Source organism: Oryzias latipes, chromosome 12 (genome assembly GCF_053564925.1).
Source record: "Oryzias latipes strain Hd-rR chromosome 12, Olatipes_Hd-rR_3.1".
In the NCBI taxonomy this organism is placed as follows: domain Eukaryota; kingdom Metazoa; phylum Chordata; class Actinopteri; order Beloniformes; family Adrianichthyidae; genus Oryzias; species Oryzias latipes.
The window spans coordinates 17968028-17993215 of NC_136248.1; the positions used below are offsets into that span (position 1 = coordinate 17968028).

The 25188-nt window shown below is 36.3% G+C and overlaps 3 protein-coding genes across 6 annotated transcripts in view; 2 read left to right on the forward strand and 1 right to left on the reverse strand.

Annotated features, from left to right (window-relative positions):
* rai14 (retinoic acid induced 14) overlaps nucleotides 1-9348 on the reverse strand; it is a 36311-nt gene extending 26963 nt beyond the window's left edge. For 2 of the 4 annotated variants that reach the window (XM_078955824.1, XM_078955823.1), the window contains exons 1-3: nucleotides 9008-9311; nucleotides 8438-8532; nucleotides 8035-8116 (exon numbers count right to left, since the gene is read on the reverse strand). In XM_078955824.1, coding sequence (XP_078811950.1) covers nucleotides 8035-8070 — 36 coding nt within the window. In that variant the 5' untranslated portion in view covers nucleotides 8071-8116; nucleotides 8438-8532; nucleotides 9008-9311. Of the gene's footprint in view, nucleotides 1-8034; nucleotides 8117-8437; nucleotides 8533-9007 lie in introns of all 4 variants that reach the window. The other 2 variants (XM_011481863.4, XM_011481866.4) reach the window with 2 other exon arrangements.
* Nucleotides 9349-11364: 2016 nt separating this feature from the next.
* Nucleotides 11365-22138, forward strand: scarb2c (scavenger receptor class B, member 2c). The gene is made up of 12 exons (XM_004074821.5): nucleotides 11365-11639; nucleotides 12172-12329; nucleotides 13472-13616; nucleotides 14612-14803; nucleotides 14889-14980; nucleotides 15305-15424; nucleotides 16058-16236; nucleotides 16337-16455; nucleotides 17606-17679; nucleotides 19366-19417; nucleotides 19962-20114; nucleotides 20689-22138. Exons 1-12 carry the CDS (start codon nucleotides 11517-11519, stop codon nucleotides 20725-20727), a joined length of 1446 nt encoding a protein of 481 aa, XP_004074869.1. The 5' UTR covers nucleotides 11365-11516; the 3' UTR covers nucleotides 20728-22138.
* Nucleotides 22139-23015: 877 nt separating this feature from the next.
* On the forward strand, nucleotides 23016-24603 carry LOC101154963 (liver-expressed antimicrobial peptide 2). The gene is made up of 3 exons (XM_004074820.4): nucleotides 23016-23168; nucleotides 23850-23989; nucleotides 24228-24603. The coding sequence occupies exons 1-3, from the start codon at nucleotides 23103-23105 to the stop codon at nucleotides 24247-24249; spliced, it is 228 nt and encodes a 75-aa protein (XP_004074868.1). The 5' UTR covers nucleotides 23016-23102; the 3' UTR covers nucleotides 24250-24603.
* The last annotated feature ends 585 nt before the right edge of the window (nucleotides 24604-25188 follow it).

Here is a 25188-nt window from a genome sequence, read left to right on the forward strand (position 1 = left end):
TATATGTCTAACTTGGGACCATTATGGCTGCCAAACTGCAGCAAAGAAAAAACATGCGCTTGTGCAAAACTTCCTCCAGACACAAATAGCCTTTCCAGGCCTATAAATAAAGACTGCTGATACTGGAAAGCAACCAGCCTCATTACACTTGGGGGAAGATATGAAGTTAGCGGAGTAAGAATGGAAAAAAATGATAGAATAGTTGACTTGCTCTAATGAAGATAAGACATGAAGTTTAAACATGCATGTAGGATGTCCGGCTAAGTACTGTGGTTTCTTGACAAAAAAGCAAAACCTTACACAACTCTAACGACTCGTTTCATCCACTTTCGAATGAAATGAACAAATGTTTTCAAAGAATCTTGTAGCATCCTGGCTATTTGTAATAAGCCCAGAATAAATATTATATGGAATATAAAAACTGTCCAAAACCCTGCCGAACCTGGTTTTAAAAAAAAAAAACTGTTATCGGAACCATTTGTGAATTGTTTTGATTTGTTCCGTATCAGAACCAGGAAAAGGCAAGTAGTGAACCAAAAAAGGGAACACGTTGCTACCTCTTTTAATGAGGGCAGCATACTTCAGTCAGTAAGTAATCTGTGTATCAGGCTCACGTACTGGGATAAAAACAATAGTGATATTAAAGACCCACTCCAAGGAAAATCCTGTTTTTGGTGTTTTAAAAAAGTGTTCTTGTAGCATTTTCTCACGATGGAGAACATACAGTATATAAAGAAAATTTAGATTAAAACTGCAGTTTTGAGTATTTCCTTATACAAATCAGGAGCAGATGAAAAAGTGCAGTTGGAAAAAACTTGTTACGTGCAAACTACAATTAGCAGGCCACAAGCTCCCTGCTCTGCTCCATTCTGATGCATCCACTTGCTGACAACGTTTCTGTTTTTCTCGTCTAAAGCTGGAATCTGGCTCAAAACTGTACAGCAGGATAGCTCCAATATTGCTCCCCGTTTCTGTTGCACCCCTAATGTAAACTAGGGGTTGTAGGGGCTGTAAGCTAGCTTGTAAACAAAGGGCTGATAGGAAATGAGTGCTGCCTGACTGCCTTACCACAGCTCAGAGACACATTTCTAATAAACTACTGCTGCTCTCCAGAAACGATGTTCTAGAAAACAACCGTTTTTTAAATTTAATTTCACCTAAAAATGGTATAATTATGATTAAAAGTCCACTGGGAATGCTTTTACAATGGATCAAAAGATGACTGAAGTGGGACTTTAACTGTTTATTTACTCCAATGCTCACCTAATACAAACTGGTCATAAAAAAATGTGCAAGACAACTTGCCGATGACACAAACCCATAGAAAGCAGCACACAGGCACTTTTCATCACACCTTTGCCTTCGACAGCAAATTAATTCCCATACATATGCAAACCCATGCGAACATCTGAATTATCCCCCCCATGTAGCATTCACAGCAGTTTGCATTTGTGCTGACAGGCAGGATTATGGCATTTCTGTAGTTCACAGACATCACATGGATTATGGAAAAAATGAAATTGCTACAAGCAGCTTCTACGTTAATTGGATCCCTGTTGAACTGGCTCTAAGCAAATACTCTGACTTTCATCTAGTTAATTAAAACATTTTGGAAAAGTTGTTCTGCTGTTAATAATGAGAGTGAATCTTAAAAACAAGAAGTAGAAAAGCAAGCAATACGCTTGTTTTGCATCAGAGAGTCAGTTAATGAATTTTGTCTCCTAATGCTGTACATTTTGAAGGTTACATCAATAAATGTAATATTCAGCCTTATATTAATTTGTCACATTTTTTTTTAAACCAAATTGTTTATAATTTGATTAACAAGTTCTGCTGTACCATCTCCTGCTGACAATACACTAGCACACCCTCTTCCTCCTCTGCCTCTATACAGATTAATTATGTGCCGTTCCAGGTTTTTCTATCGCTTATAGTATTGATATTCTTTCACTACACCCAGCCAGAACAAAGCTGTAGGCAAAGCAGAGCCACTGCAGAAACCAAAGAGAAGTGAGAAAAACAAAATTCTGAAAACATTTTTACAACAAATGCCTATTTCATTTTTTACCCCGTTGTATCTTTCAACTCTGGAAAGAAAGAAAAAAAAAAGAAAAAGCAGGCTATAATTTAAAGGTTAATTCTAAGCAGAACAGAAAACTGTTTTTGTGGATACGTATTTAAATGATTTAACACGTGACTTTCTCAACTGTCCTGTTCCAGTTAACAGTTCCTAAATCCTGATAAGGAGGACTCGCTTCCTCTGGTGTTTACACAACTAAATGAAGACTCCTTATATTCTAAAAGTAAACAGTGAGAGTGCCGTTTAGTTCTCGATGTCTTGTTGCGCAGACAAATTAAAGCCATGAAAACAGCTGTGTGGTGTGAGAAGAGACAGAATAATCCCTGCTTCAATTAGACAAAAAGGCTGGCTGATAAGAAAACCGGCCTGTGTGTGTGTACTTCAGATGTGTGTGTAAGCTTTGTGTAATCCTGCTTAGTCTAGCAGCTGGGGCACCAGGTCTACGCTGTGATAGCATGAAGTTCTCGTTAACTGTTAAATTCTAAATTCACTCCTAACAACACCTTCCATACAGAAAATGTATATAATGGTTCTATTCTAATAACTTTCAAATATACGCGTGTGTCCTTGCAGAAGTGTAGCTAGTTATTAATGCGCTCAAAGGAGGAACAACAGAGAAAAACGATATTAATTCAACACAAATGAAAAAGAAAAGTGAAGACTAAAAGGTCAACTGGTATTTCTCAACCCAACAGTGGTATTTTAAAGTAGGGCTGCACGATAAGAGCAAACTTGTAATGGGCGATTACACCTAAAAATAATAATGATTATAGTAAATCAATATCATTTTACAGAAACAGTTTTGTTTCAATAGAAATCAACACAATTCAAATTAAACTCCAAATGACCCACATCCACATAGGAAACAGGCCCCTGACATAAAAAAGCTCCATTTGAAAGGTCAATGACTTTAAGGCGTCCATCTGATTGGTCAAATGCATAAAGGCCTAGATTTGATTCGATAAATACATCCAGCTGCCATGGGATTGTATTAGCATGTGTGTAAACATTTAAGGTATCAGTCTATGCCATTTTTTCAAGTATATTGCCCAGCCAAAGATTGCGATGATGATAAATATACGAAATTATAGTGCAGGCCTACTTCAAAATAATTGTTTACTGATTGTTGGTAATAAAAAGTACAATTCTACCCCACAAATATTGCTTTTTTTTTTTCGTTTTAACAATTAAAATAATAATCAAATACGGCAAAAAAAACGAAAAGAAAGGCTAATATTTGTAGAGTACAATGTTTAAATTTGTTTATAACGCAAAAAGATGGTTTGGGTGGACAGTCTTGCAGTAATGTCTTAACACAATCTTTGGTAAGAAACAAAAATGAAGGGACGTTTATTGTAATTATAGCCCCTTTATTCCACTCCAAAGCATTAGACTATCCTTAAGGGCAGCGGGAAATCAAAGTCAAGTCTGTAGATAGAGTTTTTGTAGGATGGATGAATGGAGAGCGAGTTTATGACTTGCAATCAAAGTGGAAGTAGCAAGATTTGTTGAAAGTATGCTCATTTGCAGCTAACAAAGAGAAAATCAGTGGTTCCATCAGGGTGTCATTCTACTACCCTCAACACAAACGAAGAGGAAAAAAGCCCACAAAAATGTCAAAGTCATTGCATCTCATAACAAATAAATAACGGTACTAGCCTTCCTTTAAGGACTAAAGAAGAAACAGAAAGTGCTCATGGGATGATAACAGATAGATCCCGGGTGAACAAAGCAAGATCTCAGGTATAAATCCTTGCTTTGAAACTGTGTTTAGAATAAACTTAAACTGAGTATGTTGGCCCTTTTAACAGGTTGCACGATATGAGGAAAACTTGAAATTTGCAATATTAATGATCAATATTGCAATGACGATATAACGTGATACATGAAAAAAATAGAAAAAAAAAAACATTTCAATTTCACTGCAACAGTTTAATTGAATAAGACTCAACATAACTTAAATGACACTCCAAATGACCCTAGTCTACATTGGAGGCAAGCATCTAACATAAAAGGGCTCCATCCGATTAGTCAAATACATAAAGGCATTTGTTTAATTTGTTAAAGACTTCCAGCTGCCATTAGATTGTTTTAGCACATTTAAGGTTGCCATTTATTGAAATTTTCGCCGACTTTTGCGATATGCCTCTTGCACAGCTTGATATCGCAATAACGATTAATTTGTGATTTATTGTGCATTCCTAATAGGGAGGACATTTTTTTGTTGGTTGACAGAATAACTCAACAGAAACATTCACAAAAAAGATTGTTAATAAAACAAATCATTTATTTGATGTCAAGAATTAGTTACTGATATTGTAAATGCAGGTCATGGCAAGAATTTCAGTGAGCCTCTTGTGGCTTTCAGCCCAACCCATTCCCAGAAACCAGATTAGTCCGTCTGCCTCCCTGATACACTGTTCCACGTGCTCCCTTAACAGAAATGCTCTCGTTACACATAGGACCTGTGCCGCCTGTGCCGAAATGATCTACATATAAACCAAAGAATGACAATAATTTATTTTAAAAACAGACAATAGCAGGCAGACATAAATGTAAACAACACACTAACAGAGACGAATAGTCTGGCAGACAGGCGTGCAATCCTAAAAATATTTGAAACGACTTCTGCGGAATTCCTCCAAACTGTTTTGCCATGTCAAACTTTCCGATAAGCTAGAGACCTTGCTTACAAGACACAGCGGTCCAAAGGCAGGAAGTGTCTTTAGTGGCAGTGTGCTTTGGATGCTCATCTCATACAAAAATGCAAAGAATTGAAACAGCCCCACCTCTCACACCGGAATTCAAACGTTTACTTTAGATACTTACACAAAAAATAATAAATCATCACAATGTGCAAAATAACAGGGTCACTTTCAATGTTATTGTTGGCTTGACATATCGATGTCAATATGTTGACAGTTCAAATGTATTTTTACTGCCTGGATAGAACTGAACATATAGGTGAGATATCTTGATATAATTGCATAAAGGCTTATGTTGCAGCTGACAACATTTTATCTAACAAACTATTGAACTGGGTAGCTTTTCGTTCCCTAAACAAATGTGTCGGGAGACATAAATCGAGCAAAGGGAAAGTCTAAGCTGATTTTTGAAAAAACAAAACCGGGTTCAGAGAAATCCAACGCATTTTTAAAAACTGAACGTTTAGTGGGGATCTTCAAGAAGGTAAAGTGATCAGAAACAAATAGCTCAAAATGAAAATTTTAAAGTTGCAGCTACTTTAATGTATGGTGAAAAAAAGCAGAACTCCTCATCATGATTAACTGTGAAAGTAAGATTATTTCCCTATAAACAAAAGAAAAGAGGTTAAACGGGGACAAAATGCTTTTATTTATTGGGGAACATAAAGACTGAAGCAATGGAAGATGGTCATGTGGTCTGATGAGTCCAGATTTACCCAGTTTGAGAGTAATGGGTGCATTAGGATACAAAGAGGCAGATAAAGTTTGTTTTGCCAGTTGTATAACCCTGTGGGGGTAGTGCTATAGTCTGGGCTTGCTCCTGTTGTTCAGATCTGGTTAAACATCAATGTCAGCTGACTATCTGAATATACTAAATAACTTATTCTATTAATGTTATTTTTCCTATGGCACAGGAATGTTCTAAAATGACAATGCCAGGATATATTTGGACTTGGATTGCGAGAATGTGGTGGTGTTCATTTTTCCGCATTTATCTTATGATGTTATCAGCGAGCCTCTATGCAGTATATCCATATCACTTCATAACTTTCTCACAGTCCAACAGTTTTTTGTTTTTTTTTAGCTTTGTTTACTGTAGAGGAGTTAAAGTAAAGGTTTGGGTGACAGATGTTCTCAGCTTAATAGGCTGCAGGATGATATTTTGAGTAAAGAACTTCATTCCAATTTGGACTAAAACCACAGCTTTCATTACAATCCATCTTGCTTACTGTGCTTTTATTTCATCGGATAGCTATTTTTAAAGAAACTAGTTGGTGTAAGTTTAAAAAAAAAAAACGACAGAGCTGTTTTGGAGAGAAACATTCCTTGGTAATCTTTCACTAAGACAGAGTTTAAAATAGAACCTAAGAGGTTTTTTTCCCCCCTCTTTGTAATAAAGTTGTGTGGGATCTCTATAAAAAAGCGGTGGAATGATTATTAGCCAGAATAAACAAACTACCTGGATGCTTTAATCTTGTTAAAATTGCCTCATTTTAATTACTTGCTGTAAACTAGAGTAGTGGGAGGCTTTCAGTCCATCAAAATGACTGCTTTTCATTGGATCATAAGCTTTTGTAGTGTACAGTATAGATCGGGTGCTAAAAGTTACAATAGATCCATTCTGAATCGTTGGTCCATGAGAGCTGGGAAGGATACTGGTAAAATATATTTAAGACAAGTAGAAATTGACTTATGGCCTTATTCTGTCAAAATAATGAATGAAAACCAAAACATTAAGTACGGTATGCTGTTTTAAAGTCGCTCTGGTAAATAAATGATTGTAATCAAGCGCTTGTGCAATCCAAGGCGATTCATTAAAGCTACCCTCATTCACTTAGGCTAGAGCAGCCAGAACACAGCATTCACCTCCTCATTTCTTTCAGAATTTTAAATCTGCCATCAAATAAAAAATATGTTAAAATTGCAAGACTTTCATAAAAGTTAAAACTATGTAGACATAAAAAAAGTAACAGCTAATCTGCCTTAAACTGCATTCAATCGTGCTGTTGCATCTATTAAAGTGGAGGAGAGAACATCCAGTTCACATCAGGACAGCAGACCTCTGTATTTTTCCTGCAGCCAATACAGCACATCATTACCGTTTGTGTTTTATTCCCCTTTATATCAATGTTTAGACAGATTATTAAAGCTGTGTTACTTAAAAAACAAAGCAGGCTGATCAGTTACCCAAGCAAAATGTGGCAACGGATGAGTGGGTGGTCTAGAAAAGCGCATATGACGCAGCATCAGTTGGGTTTCTAAGCAACATCTCATTCAAAGCTCTTCACTTTCGCCGCCAACGACTAGCTATTTGAGGGCGGACAAAGTCTTTGTAGCTGATACTGTACAAATACAGGGTTTAACAGAAACTATAAGAGATAAAAATCGAGAATATTCAGGAAAAAAGTCGAAGATAGTTGAATATTTTTGTAATTTGTCAAATTAATGTAAAAAATAATGTAATGTTTTTGTTTGTTTGTTTTTTTTCTGCCTGGTAACACTTGCCCCTCTAAAATCTAATCCAGGCTCTAGTTAGGTCTTGCTAAATTCCTGTTGTATGTAAAACTGAACAAAAGCAGGGATGTGTAATTATTCCTCTGCAGGAAAAACTTTTTGGTTTCAAACAAACAAGCACTCCCCTAAAACCTGTCTCAACCATCAAGGCAAACCTCCAGACCTTTCCTGCCAGTCATTTGTCTCTGTGTCTTGGAGTTCCTGAGACTACAGATTAGTCAGAAACAGAGGAGACTCCTCACTTCCTGTGGTCGTGGACTAAACAGATTTATGCATAGGATGGTGCAATTTCTCTCTAAAAGTGAGTCACAACTGGTGAATCCTCATCTGAAGCATATTTGTGGTCTTTGTAAACTCACTGTTGCCATGAAACATGCTTTTTTTTTCTTCTTTAATGATCATGTTTTGAAAAGTACGACCTAAAACGTGAACTATTTAAAAATCAGTCCCGGTCTACTTTGGCTGCAAGCTTAAGATCTTAACCTAACTCGTAAGGCAAAAGGATTACAGACCCCATCCTATGACTGTTCGGTTTCAGTTTTCAAAACCCTTTTTATTTCTTGAACAAATATTAACAAACCATAGGGTGATGGTGATGAAGGACTGGCAGATTCTGCCAAAAACCTTTCATATCTACTTACACAGACAGTGACTCATGCACACACACGGACATACAAAGTCACATGAAGAGAGTTTTGGGTAGAAATAGTCATGAGCGCATGTTAAAGTACTTACATCAGTTTTTCTAAACTTGGCTTTGAGGCTCTTCATGTTCAGTCAGATCCATGCAGTCACACGCTCAGTTGCTCAGCTGAGGCTGTGAAGAGCAAAATGCAGATGTTTAAACTTAGTTAGGTCAGATTTCATTATATGAAGGATCCCAAACAGTTCCACGCAGGTCAATTCCAACTGTAAACAAAAGTAAATATACCTAAATTTTACCTAGAAATATAATTTGGCCCTAAAGACTGATTAGGTGAGAATAAGGGTTTGAAATTTAATGTTCCACGCATCTAAAGAATAGTTACATTTACCTCAGAATTTCTGTTATAAGAAATAACAGCTTTATTTCGGTTAAATGGCTGGTTTAACTGGTATGTAACTTTATTTTGTTTCCCAGAAGGATGCCATAAATCACCTGAAGTCTCCTGGGGATGTCTGGTGACTACAATTTTTCTCTTTCGTTGGTAGCATAAGAATCTCCAGTTTTTAAAGCCCAGTGAGCTCTTTGTCCTGAAATATATAAATTGGAGTACCCCAAATAAACACTGGCTATATATAACATTTCTTTGTTATAATAAGGTGATGGATTATCTGTCTCTGCACTAACTAAGCAATCTGAGACTCTGAGAAGCATCACAAATAGTTTGGTGGGAAGGAACAACACACTGTAGCTTTCCAGGCACGGTGTACAGACCTCAGCTATATGGGAAATGGTGTGTTTTGTATTGGTAGTGTGCAAATACTTGAAAAAAAATATATAAACTAAAGACATGGCCACACACAAACACATATATAAGAAATAGCTAATATATATCGATGTGAGTGATTGACTAGCATACACTGGAGGCGTTGGAACAGCGCCGTATGGATGAACGGTAGCGTTTAATCTTAACGAACTGTTAGTTGCTAGCCTTTCATTTAAAATACCCTGCCCGTCATTTTAAGAAGAAAGGTGGCGCAAAAAAGAAATATTTCGGACACTTACCCTTTTGTGTGTGGAGGAGTCGCAGGAGGCTAGAAACATGAGACAACCGCTTTTTCCCTTTCTTGGTTGGATTAAAAAAAATCATTAGCAACTGAACAAGGCAAAATACAGGAGTCGCCGCGACGCTGTGGTTAGCGGGTTGTTTTGGTTCCACATATAAGACGTAAAACAGTGCAGCACTCTTTAAAAAAACTGGGTCCGCTCGGCCTGCATATATTAAAAGTTGGACTGTTCATGGAGTCCTGGTGGTCTCGCGCTCGGGACTCAACTCAAAGGCTGCCTGGCTGCCCGGTTTTAGGTAAGTGACGTCACAACAGCGCTGTTCTCTATTGTGTCCCATTCATATTGTGGTTAAAGGGATATTTCCCTAGAAATGTCACTTAAGCGCCCTCAGGCAAGTCTTTGGACTTGATTATTAAAGTGTTAATCAGCAGGACAGTCAATATTGTTGTTGTTGTTGTTTTCTAACCAATTTAATTAAATCTACATTAAAAATTTTACCTGGATGTTTTAAATCAAATCAAGTCAAACTTTATTTGAATAGCACTTTTCCAACTAATGTCACCTATAGTGCTTTTCAAAAAAGCATAATCCGGATTTAAAAAACAAAAGCAAGATAAGAGACCATCATACCAACTATGGGATCATATTAGGTCAGTAATCAACAAAGCAACTCAAATTTCATAAAGCTTGTTCAGATTAAAAAAAAAAAATTTTCGGTGCAATACTTCCTATTTTCTTAAGTTACTGTTTTCGAACCCATAAATTAAGAAGCTTGGCTCATCAGTCAAGGCATATTGATGTTATGGTCTCATGTTGCAACAAGAAAGTGTTATAATGCACGTAGGAACATGCTTGGGACATAAAGCTGTATTGCTGATTTGACTATAGAGCTGATGTGGGAGATTAAGTTTTGACACCAAGTCACACTATCTGAGCAACCATAAATCAAGGACAATGGTAACATTTTGAACAGTTTTCTTTTGTGTGTTATCTTCACCAAATTATTTATTTTATTTCAGACACATATGTCAGAATTATAAATCAGAATTTGTTTTTTTATTGTGAACAGACAGATGTGAACAGACAGAAGCTAGAGCACTGAAAGGCATCCCAATAATGACAAAGACAACTTTTCATAGTCTGGTTATACGTATGTGCTGGTTATACGTATATGTATGGGCACATTTGGAGGGAATTTGGACTCAACAACCACAATAGTTCCAGTTTACTGGCAACAAAAGATGAACGCCATGTTGTTGCATTGTGTGTTAGGACAGTGACATCTAGTGGAGAAACGTTTTGTCATATTGAGAAATAAACGTAATGTATTCAAATTAAATTATTTTCTTTATATAAAACCGCGGACTTACTTGACTTTCTAATAGAAAATTAAAGCAAACGCGTTTTGATTGAACTGTGTTTCATGCAGTACACTGAGAGTGCGTACATGTTAATTGTAAAATGTTTACACTACAGAAATGTTTTAAAAGTTATAAATTGCTTAAAAATGTACTTGGTAAAGAGAAGAAATGTATGGGTTTAGCTTTTTTTCTGTATATCTTTTTTTTAATTGTTTCTTTTTGCCCTGACTATATTGACAATTAAAATGCGTCTGTGTAATATGCACTATTTTCTATGTGTCTCTGATTTTAAAGCCTACTTTGCCTTAATAAAAGTGTCTATTTATACGTAATTTTCGAGGTATGCGCGGCTATGCCCAAACATTTTCAGTATCTGCACGGACCCAGGTGAAGGGTTAAGGTAAGGATGACGGTTAGAGTTAAACCACCTAATGGATCCTGAGGCTGTTACTTTCTGCAGCTCACCGCTCTTCCATGGGATGGATCAAATGCGGAGAACACATTTCACGCATCTCTGTGCGTGACAGATAATGGGACTTTAAGTTTACTTTAAAAAAGGTGCGGCCAATAACAAAATGCAACCTTGGACGCACTTAAAATAAAATATGTGTGGGAATGCAGCAATGCGCACCTTGGCTGGACGTATTAGTTTGACCAACGTGAATCTTCAATACTTTTTGTGTTGGTCGCACGTAAATACATCATCCTTCAAAAATAATGACCATGATGCTAACATTTAAAAAAAAATGGTAATTTTCAAAGAAATTATACAAAAGGGGTCAAGAATAAAGCCTTAAGCTTGCCAAGAAATGTGCCTTTTGAAAACTGGAGCTTATAAATTTGTGTGCTTAGAAGCCACTATTAGAGCTAAATCTGATAAACTAGTTAATTATTATAACTTCCAAATTCAGAAATTAAGTCGTTACCTTTACATTAAATGAGTTTTATTGTCTTCAATTATTCGCTGCTCTCAGCACTAGAAGAAACCGGAAGTTGTGGTGGCGCTCAATTTCATTCCGGATGCGAACATTAAATCCATCGAGTGAGTTCCTGGGACAAGGGCACTCTGATCAAAACAAAAACAGCGCACTTTAGCTCCTGTCAGTGGACGCTCACGGACATTTAATTATTCTGCTGTTTTCATTATGCTTCTGAAAACATGTTGCGTATACGGCACCGGGGTGTTTTCTATGCTAATGCTGATTGTCGGCATTGCTTTGGTTTTGTCTGGAGTGTTTCCACATTTATTGCAATCGTTTGTTGAAACGGTAAGCGCATCCCACCCTATATCCATGATCGACGTTAGGCTAACTATAGCTCTCGCGTGTTAAGTATTTTTTCCCCTGACAACTCGCTTGTTAAGTTGTCATAATAGCAAATCGTCTTTTTAAAATTGTCCTTTGTGGGATCTCGTAAATTGTGTATCCGTATAAGCCACGGCGCTTGATATTTCCCCAACTGGTGTTTTAGTTAATGTAGCTACTCCTATTACAAATGTATTGAAATTAAGTCCGTCGCCAATTTTGTCCTGGTTTTCTTTGATTGTGGTGTAAGTAACAGTCAAGTAAACACATTTATCTTCTTTTTCTGTCACTAATTTTGCGACTGGAAATGCTTAATTTTGTTTACTTGTGGTTCCACACTCTCCATTATTGTTGATTTTCCTCAAGAATTATACTATAGATCTCAAGGGAATTGATTAAAAACTGATGTCACTGCTACTGCCTTGTGATGTGAGTCAGTTTAAATCAGCAGATTACTCATATTCTTTTTTAACCCACTGCCCTTTGTTCCCTGTAGGAGGTTGTCCTTAAAAATGGAACAGACGCATTTGAGGCTTGGGCAGATCCGCCTGCACCTATATACATGCAGTTTTACTTCTTCAATCTCACCAATCCTGAAGAGGTACTCAAAGGGGAAAGGCCGGCTGTGGTGGAGCTGGGACCCTACACATATAGGTGAGACAACAGTGTCAAAGAGGTTTCTCTATTGTTATAACGTTGCATCAACATGAGTCAAAACTAGGCTAAAGGAAATGGTTCTAAAAAAGCAATAGATGATGGGAACAAAGTCTATTACTCAACAGAAAGAGAAGCTGCTAGGAAAAGTTAGTAGTACATATCTAAGCAGTTAGATAACAACCAGCCTTTCGCATACAAAACAAGGAAATGCAACTGATACCTCCACACTAGATCACACATGACAAAGGCATAAAAAAGAGATGTCAGTGAAGACATCTTGACCCAATTACACGAAAAATGTAAGACAAACTGTTTTTTCTGTGTTTTTAAGATGTTCTTGTTGGATTTTCTCATGATGGAGGACATACATATAACAATTCAGGCTTAAAACTGGATTTTGGAGTATTTCTTTATTTTCAATAATGGTGAATCTGGAGCAGATTAAAAAACAATGTTTGTAAAACCCCTCAGTTGTGACGCAACTGAAACAAAGTCGCCTAAAGTCTCCCTGCTCAACTTTATTCTGGTGGATCCACTTGCAGACAAATAGGTACCTTAATGTCTTAATTTTCCATGTCTGAGCTGGCATCTGACGCAACACTGTACGGCTGAATGGCTCCAATATTGCTTGGGATTTTTGTTGCACTGCTAATGTTAGCTAAGGGTTGTGAGGGGCTGTAAGCGAGCGGCAGGGCGTGTTAAAAAATAAAAAAGGGATGCTGGGATATCAGCAGAAGGTTACTTTCATGCCAACAGTGAATTTCTCATGAACTTCTTCCACTTCTTCAGAAAATATGTCCTAAAAAACGACACAGTCTTTTTAAAATTTTGGCTAAAAACTGCATAATCATGATTAAAAGACCCACTGGGAACAATTTTAAATAAAAATATAGTTGGACTTTAAACCAGATTGTGACTTTATGTTTTGTCACAACAACGTTCTTTGTTGCTAAATAGATAAAATATTTAGTCTCTATCCATATGTCAGTATCTAAGAGTATTTTTTTTGAAGAAACATGCCTTTTAATAAAGGCAAATCAAAAGTAAATTCAGTTTATGATGGCCGTAACTCTTGCAGTGACTTTATACTAAATTCTGTCCCCTTTGTACATTTTTTTTATCCTTTTCTGTCTGTACAGAGAGTATCGACCCATGGAGGAGGTGGCCTTTCTTGAAAATGGCACTAAAGTAGCAGCTGTCAACACTAAAACGTACATTTTTCAGCTTAACATGTCACGAGGTCCAGAGAGTGACCTTATCCGAACTGTTAACATCCCTGCTGTGGTAAGTCCAAGAAAGCCATTTTATATGATGTTTGGGATTAATATCAAAGACTCAAACATGTCTGTAAATGAAGAGTTGAAAAAAAATAATGGGGTGGTGATAAGGTTAGTTTCTGATATAAACCCTCTCTGTACGTGCACTACTGTAATCTGACGAGATTATACTTGTGCACTTGAAAACAAGATGTCCTTGCTTAGTCATCCCAAACTTTGCATTTTAGGTTTGTAATGCAAAAAATCTTTTTAAAAAAGGGGGAAGAAAGTTAGAATATAAACACACAAGTGAAATGTGAAAAGGCCGTATTTATATATGCGTTGCACGTATGACTGTTTTGTTTCAATACTGTCTTTTTTTTTAAATGGGCAAAATGTTAAATTTGATTAATAAATATAAGATAACGTTTGTAAAGAATTAGTAGAATTCCAAAAAATAGTTTGAATAAACACAAATAAAGTCTTACTTTTACCCTTACACCTAGGAATAATTGTAAATGTCAAAGACTTGGAGACGGTAAAGGCTTTTTGATAAATAACATACAAATTAGTTAAATGTTTGTATTTTTATGTAAAAATGAATTTTTTAAAAATGTTGTATATTGTGATTTTGTAGTTGTTCCAATAAACTTATTGTCCATCTAGAGTGAAGAGTTGTATTATTCCTATATTGATTGAGTTAAAAGTATCAAAGTGCCTATAAATAGACAAATGAACATTACAATGCACTTAAAAGTTCAAAAGGTTGATTTTGCGTGGTAGAGGCCCTTTAAGTAGTTCGTATCTGCATTAATATTATTACTATTAAAGTAATATTATTGCAATAAGAGAAAATAGAAACAGTTTATGTAAAATACATATCAAGCAAAAACTTTTTGTCAGACAAAAGAGCACATTCAGAACAAAACGGAATAGCTTGAAACATCCTTTTCAGTGATCTATCAGGGAAATATCACCACTTTTTTTAACTTATCTTCTTGTCTGTCCTTGTTTATGTGGCAGACTGTGATGGAGATGTTCAAAGACTCAACTTTGGAAGCCAACCTGATTTCTGCCTACATGAGGTCAAGTGGTGAAGGCCTGTTCAGCACACACACCGTGGGGGAGCTCCTGTGGGGTTATGAAGATGGTTTGCTGAAAGCCCTCAAGCTTTTCAGACCAGAGTTGGACGATGTTTTTGGACTCTTCTATAAGGTCTTGAGTTTTTTTGTCCAGTAAAACATGATCCAAACTTTTGTAACTCTACTGAATGAAATAAACCGTGCTTTTTTATTTACAGACCAATGCTTCAAACGATGGGCAGTACGTGTTCTTCACTGGCCAGCAGAGCTACGAGGACTTTGCTCGCGTTTCAACATGGAATGGCGAAAGGTAATGGCCTGTTTTGTTTTTTAACTATCAAAGTTTTTATAACACACTTTTTTTTTTATTCTAACAATAAATGTAATAAAAACAGAATGTATCTTAAGGAACGTCATGAGTGACAGTGAATTTTTTACGTGGTATCATCTATTTCCTTATGGCAAATACAAAGAAAAGTCTAGGTTTCAGTCATAAGAAGCTATAATAGTGTCAAACCAGACTCCAAGCTAACAAAATCAAAAGTGAAATGGATAGAAGGTGTGTTATTTAAGTCTGAGAAGCCTTTTTTTCCCCCTGCAAATACCTTTTTTTTTCTTCTTTTTGCTGTTTCAGCTCTTTGAATTGGTGGACATCTAAGGAGTGCAACATGATTAATGGAACCAATGGCGCCTCTTTTCACCCGGTCATCACCAAAAACGAGTTGCTTCGAATTTTCTCCTCTGAGCTGTGCAGGTGAGGCGCCCAATTCCTCCACAGTTGTGTTCATTCAAGAAATGAGACCTGCACGTTGTCGGTTTATTGACATTTTATTAACACTTGTAGTTTTAGGATTATGAACAGTTTTTACAATTTCCAGCTGACGTATTCCAAAAAAAACTTGCATTTAAGACCACAGTTGCAGATTCAGCACCTGTGGTTTTAGCTTGAACCTGCTGCTGAAAAGACTCACCCAATGCTTTTTTCTAATCTCCTTCTTCAGCATTATGCAGGTCTGCAGATTGGATTACGAATGCCAATTTAGTCTGACTGGTTCTGTTCTCTTATTAGCGTTAGCTTTTTAAACGAGGCCACAGTTAATCCCAAGACTTGATTAGAGCTGCTAAAGCAAACAAATACCAATGTATTTCTGTTTACCAGAACTAGGAAAGTCGGTCCATGTGAAATGAGTGAGCTTTACAGTGCACTCAAGACAAAGGTTAAAAAAAGCAATAACCCAATTGGAGAACCTTTAAACATTTTTGCATAAAAGGTTTTCTGTAAACGAGCTCAAACTCCGAACAAATGTAAAGCCTATTAGGAATTAAGCTTTGCAGAAATCCCAGTTGGCAGCTGAAAATGAACAATCGTGCCTTTTTTGTTTTAAAGGTCTTTGTATGCGGTGTATGAGGATGATGTGAGCGTGAAAGGGATCCCCGGGTATCGCTTCATCCTCCCCAGTGAGGTGTTTGCCAATGAGAGCGTGAACCCGGCCAACGCAGGCTTCTGCGTGCCCGCGGGAAACTGCCTCGGCTCTGGCCTGCTCAACGTCAGCGCGTGTAAACAAGGTGCGAAAGTTTGTAGTCTTTTGAGACCCTATTATCGGATACCTTTTATGTCTGATTGACACCAATTCTGGTTGTTTGCACGGACACTTTTTTTATTTAGGAGCCCCCATCATCATGTCCTCGCCACACTTCTATCAGGCAGACGCAAAATACGTGCAGAGTGTTTTCGGCATGAAGCCTGTGAAGGAACAGCACGAGACGACGATCGATGTCCACCCGGTGGGAATCCATTCATTTTTTTTTACTTTTCTCTGTTGTTAAAGTACAACACATTTTCTGAAGCAGTTGTATGAAACGATACCACTAGATGGTAGACTCTCAGCGTTGTTTGTTTGGCCAACAGCAACCAGAAAACACAGCTGCTCTTACAGACGGTGGTTAAAAATTAAAGCAGAGTTGCTTGGTACGGAGCTGTCACCAGAGATAAGGCCTTACAGCTCTTATCATGAGTGATTCTGTCATAACCACGTTGAGCAGCAGGTCAGTCCACGATAACGAATCACTTCGCCGTGGACATCTGCTCACCTGTTTATCCCTCAATTATACAGAATTCTGAAAGGTTAATATGAGGGAAGAGATGCAGATGTTGTTTTGGGCCGTGCAGAATCTCTTTGATTCTGTTCTGTATTCTGTTTGACAGCGAGTTCTACCATCTATTTGCTAAATAAAATGGAAGATTTGTCATTTTGGGGGCGAAATTCAATGGGATGCTTACAGTTCCACTGCTCCCTCAGGCTAAGCAAACAAAACTTTAGTTATAAATAGTTTTCTTATCATGGGCCATTGCTTAATAGATCCAAACATAGAAGCTTAAAGTGAATGACCCGTGTTATGAAATCTATTTTTTTTCCTTCAGTTTTAATCAACTTTCCATATGTTTCCCTTTAGGCCCGCAAAGATGTAATTAGTGTCATCTGAAGGAACTAGTTTTTGACCTTCTAGCATGACAGATGTTTAAACATGCCTTAACCCAGTTGCTTGCAACTTTAAACATGTTTTAAACTATGTTACGCTGCTTTTCTGTCAGTATAACCTTCCTATTATAGCTGCACCACTACAAGAGATTGTTAGGACTTTAGACCAATGATGTAACTCTGAGCTCCTATGCAACTTTACCACTCGGACGCCTTTACCTGCAACAACAACATCCTACAACCAATTTAGGTTTCAAAAATATCATAAAAATGCATAAAATCCACATTTATTTGTCAAATGTTTAAAAAAAGTGTATTAAAATGTGAAGAAAACAAGTTTGTTTTGATAATTATCCCTTTTGTGGTGTGTTAAATGTAAAACAATATATGACAAAAAACATGGCATTGATAGAATGTCTAATTAATAATAGCAACTTGGTTGACTTGCTTTGCAGTTAACAGGATTCCTCCTCCAAGCAGCCAAGCGCCTCCAGATCAACGTCTATGTGGAGCAAATTGAAACCTTCAGGTATTCACTTAAAACGGCCAAACATCTCAACTTCAACAAATCTATCTGTCACTTTAGCTTCTGCAAAAGCTAGAACACATTAATAATGACTGTGCATGTCTTGGAACTGTTTGTTGTAAGATAAAAGGCAGTTATGCCACCGTCATCATAAATGTTGAACTTTTGGACATATGCAGCTCTTTTTGTTGTGTGTGCATGCACGTCTGATAAAAAAGTTACTTTTTTATTTTTAAAAAGGAGAATTGATTCTTTTGCTTTTTATTAATAAATGATTAAAATTAAAATTAATACACAAACACACGTACACACATTTTCTCCCTGTGCTGTGATAACTTTGATAAGGATATGGGTGCTGCCAGGTACCATCAGGAATCATCCCATTAGGTCACTCTAGTTCACATGGTGCAATAAAGTTCAAATAAGCTCACTATAGTTAGTTTTCTAGAACAAGTCACAATTAAGTTCAGTATATAACTGGTTTTAAGTTCAATGTGTCATTAAACCCACATGTGGCACAAACACAGCCAACTCCATAGTGAAGCAAGGTGGTGGTTGCATCATAATGTGTGGTTGTTTTGTTTTCTTCTTTATCTTGTAATGTTAGCCTTAAAAATAGAATAGAAAAAGGGCAGAACTTTGTTGATCCTTTATTGCCAAAGCTCTATTAAAAACAACATATACCGTGGATGAGTAATAATGCAAAAAATGCACTTAAAAAACAATAATAACTAAAATTACAAATGAAGAAAATGACAACGGAAGCAATTCTGGACTCATTCAACAAGAAGTTGGCAGGATTCAGTTTTGCTTTAAAAACAAAACCAGATCATTTAGATCACTGAATTCTCACGTTTCCTTGCAAAGCTGGGGTTGTTTTTTCTAATAAAACCATATTACCACAAGCACAATGACCAGAGGTGACAGATATTTTGTGATTCATTATTTTTGCAAAGATCAGCATGTTTGAATCCTTTTTAAGGAAGCAAAATGTGGGAGAAGCCACTCATACTTTGGGCTGAACTCTTACCCATTTGAAGACATCATTCTTGAAAGAGAAGGGGCTTGAGGACAGTTTGACAGATCGTCAGGTTAGACAAAAATGTGACCACGGAAACTCAAGGCGACAGCCCAAGCTGACCTCGCAAAGTAGGCCAAAGCAGGGACTGTTTGCAAAACTGGGTGAGCGGGAACAGGTCACCCAACTATTGATTGTCAAACTTGAATGTTGTTGGGGTTTTTTCAGCTATTTAGTGACATTATTTCCTTCCACACTCTCTCCCTATCCCTTCATGTTGTAATCTTCCATCCTGAGGTGAAAGGAAGTGTTAGTCAGCAGGTTTTTTGACTCAACTGAGGAAAACAAGAAATAGACCTTACGCTAACGCAGTCACTCCTGCAGAGTGGGTGTGTTAGCAGGACACAGTTTGTTTAATGTTGACCTTCAACGTGTCAACAGTGTCAAAAACGTAGATTTTGCACTTCAGCTTTGAATTTTTCTTTAAATTTCAAATAATTTTGCAATTACAAAAGCTGATGCACAAAGCAGGACGAGTGAAGTCAAAGTAAAACCATTCAGAAGATGTATCTTAATATTGAAAATACATTTGTAATTTTTTACTGATGATGAAATATTTTCATTAATATGTTTTTTTGTTTAAGGAAAAATGTGCATGTTCTTTCTTTCAGTCAAACAGGAAATGTGAGGACGCTCATCTTCCCTGTGGTTTATCTCAATGAGGTACAAACACAGCTAAGGATTTCTTTGTGTTACTTTTCTGCACAAATACATGTTGTGTTTTACAAACGATGATATGAAGCTTCTTATCTAAATAAAATTGTCATAATCTTTTGATCAATCTTTAGAAGCAAAGGAAAAATCTAAAGGTTAGATTTAAAAAGAAAAAAAAAACATTTATCATCAACCTTAGCCTGATTTGTTTCCATAAAAGTCACACTAAACACATCCAAGAAAGAGAAATGCTAAAGTTGACTTTTTTTTTTAAACTGTTCTTTTTAAATCAAGCAATTTTGCTTTATTTTTTTAAGCTATTAAACTAGAATTTCCTTTATCTATACTTTTGAGTGTAAAAAAAGGAACCATAAAACTAATTTCATTCATTACTGTTGTATTTTATTAACATTATTTTTGTTTAAAAGATTAAACATTTGATAAACATTAAAAACAAAGTTGATTAGTATTTTATTACTTTTGTAGCTGATGTAAAGTGACGGTCAGAAGTGAAGGCGTTTTTTTCTCTCTCTCTTTTTTAATGGAACATCAGAGCGTTCTCATTGACGACGCGTCGGTCCAGAAGCTGCATGTGGTTGTCGTCGAGAAGAACGTTCTGGAGAACATCCCCTTCATTCTGATTGGTCTCGGCATCCTTCTGGGGGGAATCTTCATGATCGCCATGTGTCGACAGAAAGTCCCAGAGGTGAGTGCAGGAGGTCGACCCCCTATGTCCGTCAATGAAGCCAAACTTCCGTGAAATGTGATGGAAAATATCAGAAAGGATCCAAAAGGCTTTTAACTCAATGCAAAACGTGCATTTATTTATTTTTTTGTTTATACATATTCGCTAACAGGCCAAAGCCCATTGATAGGCGAATTCACTCACTAAAATCACAGAATTTTCATTTAATTATGTTAAAAAATTAAAATAAAACGGTAAATATAATATAGTAAAACAGAGAGGTTCATAATTTCTTCGTGTCTTTACTCGAGAGCAGTTTAGTTCTTAATTTGATCATTTTGGTTCATTTTGGGTAGCAGGAATTAACAGCAGCTACAACATAAAAAATAAACATATACAAATATAAAAAAAGAAGAAAATATTAAAAGTAAAAAATAAGCAGCCAAATTTGCCCCTGTGGTGTTCTTCAGGGATAAAATACAGAAAGTTTACTTATTTATTTTTGTTAATACTAAGGGGAATATTTCCCCATAAATAAATCCCAAATGGGGAAAAGAGTGACAGTATAATGACGTTTTGCTATTTCTTTTTCCAGAGCACTTCTGCAGAGCGTCAGCCGCTGCTTTCATCGTAAAACCAGACAGTTGAGAAAACAGCCGGTGTGTCTGCAGTGTTACTTTGACTGTTTTTGTGGCTCCAGTATTTCTGACATTAATCCACATGTGACCACTGATGACCTGAAAGCTGCTTTCCAAGCTGTTTGTGAAACTAAAACAAAACAAGAAGGTCTGTACTTTTATCTTGCATCTAACAAAGAAAATGCAGTTACTGTCATTTTTAAAGGTTCTACCATTTTTTTAAGCCGCTTTCTATAATAAAGTAGAGTAAAATCTAACTATAAGAGTTTGAATTGTGGGGGGGGGGGACCAGTTACTCGAAGCAGTTTTAAGGAAAACCTGACCATTTGATCACTTTTTTATGTCAGTTTTGTGTTTATATGTATAGGAAAACTAACAATAAAATAATTAACCTTTTCCCAAAGACTAAAGACTTTTGCAAAAAAAAACATTTGCAGAATTTGATTTTATTGCTTAAATGTACTTTTTTTGTGGGAAATGTAGCTTATGAAGCCAGGAATATATTTTTTTTTCTATTTTACTTGGCATGTTGCACTAAAATAACTGTGATAATATACATTATATTGTTTTATTTCAGTTTGAGTACACATAATTCTATTTCATACAGAGTTGAATTTATAAGTGTCTTAAATTATAACATTATGAATGCCCTGTTTTTCATTGTTTTTGTATTTGCCCACTTACAAAAACTTTTTGAATGATAAAACTTAATGTTTAGTGATTGAAAGCCGTGTGTTTAGACAGAATGCACAAAAATGATTTGGACACCTGCAAAGTTACGGTAAAAGGAACTGTGATGATGCAGCTTCCACTTTTGTTCAAACACTTTCCTGAAGGTTTTAAAGTGTTTTTGTGAGATTGGCATCTTCATATCCTTTTAGGCCAAATATCAGGTCATGTCAAATAATCTGGTGAAGGAACTACTGTGCAGCTTGTGCAAAGCTGGAAGTGCTGCGTTGTCCAAAATCTTTTGTTAAAAAGAAAATTGGCTTTTTACTGTTTGCTAGAGACTCACACTTAAAGGTAAAAAGCAGCCCACATCATGATACCTCCTCCTTCACACTAACTTTTTCCAGCTCTTCAGAGCAGCCAATTTTACTTGTATTTTTCCAAAGCTTTTTAAATGTAAACGCAGAGACAAGTATCTGTACATCTGTGGTATGAAGTGTATTAAAACTCTCAAGCTATTGTTAAAAATGAGTCTTGGTAGTTGCATGACATGTTTTTTATTCCTTTTACAGAGTTTCAGTTGTATTTGTATGTGTTTTAATGGTGAAATTGCAAAGTATAACAAAGTTTGCACCACTAACTCATGTTGTGAAAACATGATCTGTGACACGAACAAACTTTAAATGTGTACTCAGCATTTCATGCAAATTACCAATAAATGTTTGTGACAATTACCAACAGGGTTTGAAGTTCAATGTTAAATTTTGGTTGTTTTTTATTGCTGTTGTTAAATATTGTCTTAAGACATTGAAGCTAGGAATAATTACTCAACTGTGTTCCTTTTTTTCTGTAGGATCTTGCACATGGATCAGTGCTTTGAGTGTCTTTCATAAAGCTAGAGCATTAACCTCTTAAGCCCTGAGCTAATATTTGAGCTAAGCGTCTACACAACTGTCTCAAGATGTGATGTCCACACATGTGGACGGCTGGTCTGACGAGGCCAAACATCAAAATACACAGTTTGTTAATGGAGAGGGTTTTCGTTACTGCCTGATGATCTTGGTGTTATTGTGCACATAGACTCTTGAATGTAACTTGGAGTTTAGTTTTGTGAAATTATTAGTCAATTTTTATCTTTTTTTGTATTTAAATTACTGAGTGTTTAAGGGAATACGATTTTTCTTTCTCTTTTGACCAACTTCTAATGTGGGTCAATAGAAATAAATAAGGACCGTAATATTTGGTCATTAAAAACTTTCATTCCAAATTAAAACTTGTTTTTTTTATGTTTAAATAAAAAGGAAAAAGGCAAAATAGGAACCTTGATTTATTTTTTAAAAATATATTTTATATTACGGGTAATTATTTAAATGATTTATTCAAATATGAAAGTATCCTTTTAAGATTCCAGCACGTCTGACGTGGCACTGCCCTCAATTACCATGCAGCCGTGTACTTTGAATCCTTTGTTGTAACCTCTGATTTTCATTGTCATTATAAGAATGATAAGAAGCACCGTATAGAGATTTGCCTTCCTGACTTTGACATGGGCAGACCGAGCTGCCAAACTCAAAGTAACAAAAACAGTAAACCCAGAGGTTAACTCCTCCCAACCCAATAACAGCCTTTATTACACGTGGCGAGTGCCAGCACACCATCCTTGCATCAGAGCTGGATCACACAACCCTAATCTGCTCACAGGATGACTGCACTGCAGGAAAGAATAATCATCTTCTCTGTTTTTCTGTCTCTCATATGCATCACTCAGGTAAGTTAATCATCTTTAGACTTTTATTATTTTTTAGATTTTGTGTTTCAGTTTATGGAGTGAAGTTGTGGAACAGAACTAGTAAATGCTTGAAACAATGTCCAAACATAAAAGAATTTAAGTATAAATACAGAAATGTGATCATTGATAAATATGTACAAATACAAAACAATACAGAACATCAGCATTTGTAAATCTGCATACTTAGAAAATATGTTTTGTTATTCATTTGTGTGCTTTTTGGAAACGAGAATAGCATGTGCAGCTGTAACCGAATATACAGTTGGGTAGGGCTCTGGACTTTGATGGTGGGTGTACTGGGTTTAGAAGGAAAGTAAGGATTTAAGGTAAAGGGGGTGAGAGTTTATAAGATTATACTTCTTCTCACTCCCTTTTGGACTTGTGTTGTTTATATAATTTTGTCTTATATAATTGTGTCTTGTTTTACATAATTTTCTTGTTTTATATACTTTTTGTCGTGTATTTTTTCTTATTTTGTTGTTCTACACTTGTTTTCAATTGTCCAAAAGAAAAAGGTTACTTACTTACTTACTTACTTACCTATCTGTTTTTCTTTTCTTTCTTTGTAATCATTGATTCTTTCCTTTTTATAATTGGTCGACAGGAACGGAGAAACCCTTTATTTCTTGGACTTCTCAAATCCAATATTTGTCTTTTAAGGTCAACGCATTACCTCTTCCTGATGAGTGGAGCGGTCTGATCCTGAGGACCAAGCGATCGCTGCTGTGGCGCTGGAACAGTCTGAAGCCTGTTGGAGCCAGCTGCAGAGATGCTTCAGAGTGTGGCACCAAGTACTGCAGGTACTTAAAAAAAATCACATTTCAAACTTACTCTTTAAAGTTTTGACTCATTTTTTAGAGAACCACAAAGGATTCTGGGACATTTACCAGATAAATGAACTTTAACAAAAAAAAATATGAGTAGTTGTGGTTTAAAACTGTTATTTATGATGTGTAACGGCGTGTTCACGTGGATTTTGCATGGTGTTGGTCAAAGTCAGTCCTGACACTACACTTAAGATGCCTCTTATCTTCACAGGAAAAATATCTGCTCCTTCTGACACTGTGATAGCAGAAGGGGGGACTCACAAACATCTACATTATGGACCAAAGCTTCACACTACTGGATAAATGATCATGAGTGACATCATTTTTTTAAATTGTTGCTCAGAAATTGTGTTATGATAAATGGCGTATACTTATACAGCACTTTTCAACCTTGGTTGAGTACCAAAACGCTTTTACACCTGTTCCACTTGTCATCTGTTTGTATTTTTCATAAGAAAATATAAATATTCCCGCTCTTTTTTGAGGTGCACTGAATTTTCTTGTTTTTTCTTGTTACCGTGTATTTATTTGTATATACTGTAAACAAATGTTATTATTTAAATATACAAACCACTTTTTAAAAAATATCTTCTTTGTCTTTTAATGGGAAATATGTTCAAAATTCCTTTTTTTATTTTAGCGTTTCCCAATATATATATTTTTTACTGTGAATGTGGTGAAATAATGTACCAGTAATTATTTTCTGCTTTGTTTAGATCAACTTGTTTTAAACGCTTAAATCTTTTCTTACATGGAGTCAGCTTACTCTGAAAGCAGCTTTAAGGGAACACATATTAAATATTACAAGGAAGTTTTTAATGTCAGCATCTGAGGAAAAATAAGTGAATTAGCTCAACAGGGAGGTAGAGAAATATAAAGATATGCATGAAAACTTTATTAATCCCAACAAGGAGAAACTCAGTTCCAGTACATCTCGATGAAGAAGGTCAGACAAACAGCAACACAGGATACACACACACATCTCGAGAGGTTACTGAGGTCAATGCAGCCGAGCGCCTTAGATGACCTGCGCCGGCGCATCTTTGTATAGCATGCAGATGGACCACGAAGAGGGCCGGGGGTCCTCGGGGGGCATCTTTTTCCTTAACCTGCTGAGCTGGTTCACAGTAGCATGCCCCATATCTTAAACTGACAGCTGAGAGATGGACATT

Bases quoted from the DNA above. Each gene is read 5' to 3' on its own strand.
- scarb2c (XM_004074821.5), top strand. From the start codon at position 11,517: ATGCTTCTGAAAACATGTTGCGTATACGGCACCGGGGTGTTTTCTATG. The intron at 11,640-12,171 runs GTAAGCGCATCC...TGTTCCCTGTAG, and splicing joins TGCAATCGTTTGTTGAAACG to GAGGTTGTCCTTAAAAATGG. The intron at 15,425-16,057 runs GTGAGGCGCCCA...TTTGTTTTAAAG, and splicing joins TTCTCCTCTGAGCTGTGCAG to GTCTTTGTATGCGGTGTATG.
- LOC101154963 (XM_004074820.4), top strand. From the start codon at position 23,103: ATGACTGCACTGCAGGAAAGAATAATCATCTTCTCTGTTTTTCTGTCT. The intron at 23,169-23,849 runs GTAAGTTAATCA...TTGTCTTTTAAG, and splicing joins CTCTCATATGCATCACTCAG to GTCAACGCATTACCTCTTCC. The intron at 23,990-24,227 runs GTACTTAAAAAA...TTATCTTCACAG, and splicing joins TGTGGCACCAAGTACTGCAG to GAAAAATATCTGCTCCTTCT.